General features: G+C 46.1%; 1 protein-coding gene across 1 annotated transcript in view; it reads right to left on the reverse strand.

Moving 5' to 3' along the window:
• Positions 1-3731, reverse strand: part of KPNA4 (karyopherin subunit alpha 4) — a 63511-nt gene extending 59780 nt beyond the window's left edge. The window contains exon 1 of the mRNA XM_040247946.1: positions 3363-3731. Coding sequence (XP_040103880.1) covers positions 3363-3431 — 69 coding nt within the window. The 5' untranslated portion in view covers positions 3432-3731. The remainder of the gene's footprint in view (positions 1-3362) is intronic.
• Between the last annotated feature and the right edge of the window lie 2269 nt (positions 3732-6000).

Consider the following 6000-nt stretch of genomic DNA (forward strand, 5'->3'; position numbering starts at 1 on the left):
ATATATGCACATGGAGGAAAAAACAAGGAGCCAACCGCAAATAAGGAAGCAAGAGAATCAATTCCACTAAATCCTATTAAACCCCCTTCTTCCCTCTAAAAAGAAAACCTGAAGGTGATAAAACACTCAGGGAATTGCCAGGCACCTTTCTAACATTAAACCTATTAATCTTCACAACAGGAAGTAGATGTCAAGTACCTCTAATTTTACAAATGAAAGAACCATAAGATTAACTGACTCTCCCAAAGTCACACACAAAATTAGATATTAAACTAAATTCCAGGATTTCATACCCATAATTTGGAACCAAACAATGTTAGATCAAACCAAAATGCTAGTTATCTTACTCTACTTGCTATCCTCTATATCAGTACTGTCCAATAAGGTAGCCACAGCTGCACCTGAAATGGAGCTAGTCCAAAGTGAGATATTCGGTTAAGTGTAAAAGGCCAGATTTTGAAGACTTGTATGAAAAGAACAACATGAAATATTTAATCGACCATATTTGAGGGGAAGAAATGGGCATAGTTAGTATTTTGAGGGACACAGGCATGTATGTAATTAATAAATACACACAACAGGGCTTCTAGAGCTTCCCTGGCGGCTCAGACAGTAAAGAATCCACCTGCAATGAAGCAGACCTGAGTTCCATCCCTGGGTTGGGAAGATACCTTGGAGGAGGGCATGGCAACCCACTCTAGTATTCTTGCCTGGAGAATCCCATGGACAGAGGAGGCTGGCGGGCTACAGTCCATAGGGTCACAAAGAGTTGGACACAATCGTGCGACTAAGCACACACACACACAGGCCTTCTAATATTCTCCAAGGATAATAAAAGATGTTTTTATTTCATTGCAGGCATATGTGACAGAATAAATTACAAGTGAGGAGAAAGGATGACTTTCTCTTAAAATCATATTCCATTTCTCTAGGTGGAAACATGAAAATACTCATATTCCTAATGCATGCAGAGTTACCAAAGTCACTAAAGGATGCCCACAAGGCAAAATGAATTCAAAACATTTTACTTAATGTGTATTTGCAGCTATTTTTAAAAAATCACAAAGCAAATATGGTTCTAATATAAAATCAGCCTTTAATCTTATTTTGGCTAAAATAATAAGAAATACACAGTGAGGGGAGAACATCAATTTAAAAAATAAGGATCACCTAAAAATAGCTTGGCAATTCCACAGAAAGTGACACATAAAGTTACCATACGTGTAAAACTAAAGAGAAATGAAAATGCAAGTCTACACAAAAATGTGTAGATGAATATTCAGAGCAGCATTAATCATTAAAAAGTGGAAACAATGCAAATGATGAATGAATGAACAAAAAGTAGTATATGCACACACTGGAATAGTCAGCTATAAAAAGGAATAAAGCACTAATACATTATTTTTACAATATGTATAAACCTTGAAAACATTAGCTACCTAAAAGAAGCTAGTCACAAAAGATCACATACTGTATAATTCCATTTATATGAAATATTTGGAATAGGTAAATCTAAAAAGACAGAATGACTGCTAGTGAGTCTGGGTTTCTTTTGGAGAGTGATGAAAATGCTCTAAGACTGTGCTGATGGCTGTACAACTATGTGAAAATACCAAAAATCATTTCAAATGGGTGAACTGTATAGTATGTGAGTCCATCTTAATGAAGTTGTTTAAAAAATAAAAAGCAGCCAGAAAAGTAGAAGGGAAAGAGATTAGAAGGATTGTCAAGCACTGGATATTTCTCTAGGTTTTTCTAATTTTGCCATATTTAAGCTTTTAGGTTTTGTAATTTGTGATCCCCCCTTATTTTAAATATTCATAAAAGTCAAAAATTTTTTCATCACATCATTACACTAGATAAAGAATGAAAATCATAAATTCTACATTTAAATGGCAATTTCAATAGCATGTGAATCATCTCAATAAAGTTAAAATTTTTTTCATTTTTTAAAAAAAAGGTGTTATAAAAATTATGCCTGATGTTAACCTTAAAAGAATCACAGAATTAACCAGATAGTATTTAAGTCCCTCAAACTAGGAAACCCACTGAGACAGCATTAACTGCCTTGGAGAGTAAATGGCTTTGTGGAAAGCCCCTCAAATAGTCACTATCTCAATCAGGCAAAAGCTCAAAGTTCAGAAACAGATGATGGGAATTTGAAGATCTCAGTATAAAAAAGTACAAAAAATAAAAAATACTACTAGACCACCTTCTTTTAAAAGCTAAACTCTTGATTCAGATGCAGAATGGAAATATTTAAAAATTAAAAAAAAAAAGCAAACAAAAGAACCCCTATTCACCTAGACTCCTAAAACTGAAGGAAAAAAGTCTAATATCAAAAATCTGTAATAGGTGTTTAACTCACACGTTATGGCCCTTAAAAACCCTAAAAGCAGCTGTTATCTAAAAATAATGAAGGGTTTTTTTCACCCTTTTAGAATAATAAACTGTGATGGTGCCATTCCGCAGCCCACCCCATCCCCCATTACCACCACCACCGGCAGGTGGAGGGAAAGGATACTGTAGACTAGAGGAAGACAGCTTTGAATAACCCTTTGGACTTTATAGGTAAGAATGCAGCTGGTGGTCTCTCAGGAAGGGGTAAAAAGATTTGTGGACAAGCTGACATAAGGGTTATCCTTTGCCAGGAAGAGCGCACACCGTGAGCCACATCTTGCTCATCCACATCAGCTATATCCACAGTAAAACACAGGCCGCTGGAAGGCACTGTTAGCATCACCAGGAAGGCCTCTCACGCCGGGGGTGGTTTTTTTTCAACGGAGAAGTTGACTCCTGTAGTTTGGATATTGGGGGGAGGCAGGGGTAAAGCGGGAGTCGGAAAGACCAGAGAAAGTGCCTTTAAGTGGAGACGACTCGGGCCTCGCTGAGGAAGTTCCGAGCCCCACTCGGTCGCCACACGCTAGTCCCTCCTCCCTCCCCACCCTCGGCCCCAGACGTCGTTGCGGGAGCCAGAGCCGGAATCTCCGCCGCCGCTCCTGGGCTGGGGGCGCAGGCGGGCCGAGGCGGCGCGGCACACGCACGCCTCCTCCACACTCACCGCGCCCGGCCTCCCTGCCGCGAGGCCCAGCCCCTCGCAACCGCGCCGGGCCAGCTCCGCCGGGCAGGCCTAGGCCGCGCCGGCCGTACCCCGGCACCTCGCTCCCCGCGGAGGCGGACCAGGCCCGACACAAACTTCCCGGCGCGTTAGCACACGCGTCACGGACGGGCCGGCCCCCAGCGCCATTCCCCTGCGGCCCGGCGGCGGCCGAGGCTCCCGCCCCTACTCCCCACACTCCGAGTCCCGGCGGAGATCGACCCGAGGCCCACGGCCCTCACCCCTCCGGCGTCCCCGAGTTTACCTCCAAGTCGCGGCCTTTGTTCTTGAAATTCTTGAGCCGTTGGTTGTCCAGTTTCTCGTTGTCCGCCATGGCCGGGCCGGTGACTCCTTCCCCCGCCCGGGCCCCGCGGGATCCGCCCCAACCACCACGCCGCACCGACACTCCCAGGAACCGGGCCGCTGCCTGAGCTGCTGTGCCCGCCGCTTCCTTCCTCCCCTCACCTGCCTCCGCCGCGGTCTTCGCCTCTCCCCGCCCGTCCCCCCCCCGCCCTAACCCCAGCGCGACCGCAGCTCCGGCGAAGACAACTGCGGAGCCGGGCGGCGGCAACGGCGGCGGAATGTGCTGCCGGCTGCGAGGGGGAGGCAGCCTCGATCTGAGGGCCCCGGCGCCGCGGCCACGCCCATCGCCGCCAGTCCCGCTCGCCGATTGGCCAACCAGACTCCGGTGCGCGCGACCAATCAGAAAGAACGATGGAGAGCGGGGGCGGAAGAGCGAATGGAAAGGGGAAGCGGGAGACGCTGGGAGGAAGGGGCCGCGGGATGGGCCCGGAGGGGAGGGGGTGTGGAGAGGAAGAGTAGGGAGGGACCACGTGCCCCCGGAGCAGGGGGGAGGAAGCGAAAGAGAAGTAGGAGGCTTAAAGGAAGGCGGGAAGGGGAAGGGGGAAGGAGACGCCCGGGAACGAGTTGGTTTGTTCTTGTTGTAGGACCCGCCCCAGACGTCTGGAGTTCCCGGGCCAAAGCTCCGTCAAAGTACGTTCTTTCTTCTTCCGTGCGTCTTCTTTCCTAGGGCATTCTTTACGGGCTCCTGGTGCTTTGCAGGAGATCCGCGCCTCGGTTCCATGCCTGATCGGGACAGCCCCCTATTCTCAACCGAGTTCCCTACCCTAGCAGGGGTCTCTGCTGTCTGGGGGCCTGGCCTTGGGGCCTGGACTGGAAAGAGTGACTTGCGTTCCGGAGTCGCAGCAGACAGCGGGAGGGTCAGTGGCTGGAAAAGGAAAAGGACGCTTTAGAGGAATCTGATTCATCCCCTCTGACCAAGTCCCGCAACAGGTGGGAACTTGGGAAGCGCTGATTTATCCTGTGGTTATTCTTGTGTTGTTGGTTAGTTGCTAAGACTTAACGGACTCTTAGGGACTTCCCTGGTGGCTCAGTGGTAAAGGTATAGGACTCCTGGCGACCCCATGGACTGTAGTCCGCCAGGCTCCTCTGTCCATGGGATTTCCCAGGCAAGAATACTGTAGTGGGTTGCCTTTTCCGTCTCCAGGTGCTCTTCCCAATCCAGGGATCGAACCGGTGGCTCCTGCTTGGCAGGCGGATTCTTTACCACTGAGCCACCAGGGAAGTCCTCCATCCTCCAAGATACTTCGTCTTGCAAAGTTAAAGGAATTTCTCGGCCACACAGTACTAACTTCTGAAAGGCGGGAACCGTGGCACCAGACATAGGAAATGTAATATTGTGACTCTGCTGAGAAGGGAAAAGAGTTCCAAAGATACACATCTCTAACAGAAATGTTATTACCAGAGATAGAAATAGCACAATCTACGAAAGAATGTACTAAAAATACTTCAGAAAACGGGAGACGGAAACGGTTTTAAAATATATTTTAAAACGTTTAAAATGAGAATAATGCCTTTAAAGTCCTCAATACTTTGTATGCTTTCAGCTACTTAGGCACACAAAAGCTGTGCTTGGAAACAATTCACACTGTACATTAACTTGAATGTAAATTCAGTGCCGATTTTAAGTTTAAAATGGTGTTCATTATAAATTTTATTCCCCATAGAACCATTTAATTGAGGTAACATTGCACACGGTAGCACTGATGTCTTGAAACTGAGTTTAGAATAAGAAAATTCAGTTCAGAATACCGTACTCCTAAAAGGGTGTGATCACAGTAATCACTAAGAGAGATGCAATATAAACAGGAAATAACCACAACTTGTAATTTTGGTCTTCCGTATTTGTTTAATGTCTATCTAAGGTCCCTCTCCCTCTCTAGACAATAAGCTCTCTGAAGTCAAGGGCCATATTTGTTTTTTCTCTATATTCCCAGCACTTCGTGCTTGGCACCCTTATTGTGCACTCAGTGACAAGTCAGGACCTACAGCTAAACTGCTGTGAGTGTATGTTTCATTAAGTTAAGAGACCAGCTAACACTTCTTGATTAAAAATGTTGACTGAGTTGTTACAGTTTCTAATCTACACTGGGTTCCTTCTAAGAATTCTTAATTTGGTATCATGCTCATTCTAGGGTTAAAGTTAAGGGAGTAGATTCAGACATAGGCTTCAGGGCAAACCCCCTACATGTTTAGGAGTTGAAACATACTTTTCCAAAATGAACAATTATCCTTAATTATAAGGATAGGTAGTCTGTCTGTTGGCCTAAATTATTCATTTGAAATTATCCCTACCCATTGCCTCTCACTTTACATGTAGTTCTTTCCAGATGTGTGCATGTGTTCTAGATACTTCAGTAGCGTCTGACTCTTTGCAACCCTATGGACTGTAGCCTGTCAGGCTCCTCTCTCTATGGTATCCTCCAGGCAAGAAGACTGGAGTGGGTTGCCTGTGCCTTCCCAACCCAGGGATCAAACCCTTGTCTCTATGTCTCCTGCAATGACAAGTGAGTTCCTTACCATTAGCGCCACCTGGGAAGCCC

The sequence above is a fragment of the Oryx dammah genome, unplaced genomic scaffold (assembly GCF_014754425.2).
Source record: "Oryx dammah isolate SB20612 unplaced genomic scaffold, SCBI_Odam_1.1 HiC_scaffold_2, whole genome shotgun sequence".
NCBI classification, from domain to species: Eukaryota; Metazoa; Chordata; class Mammalia; order Artiodactyla; family Bovidae; genus Oryx; species Oryx dammah.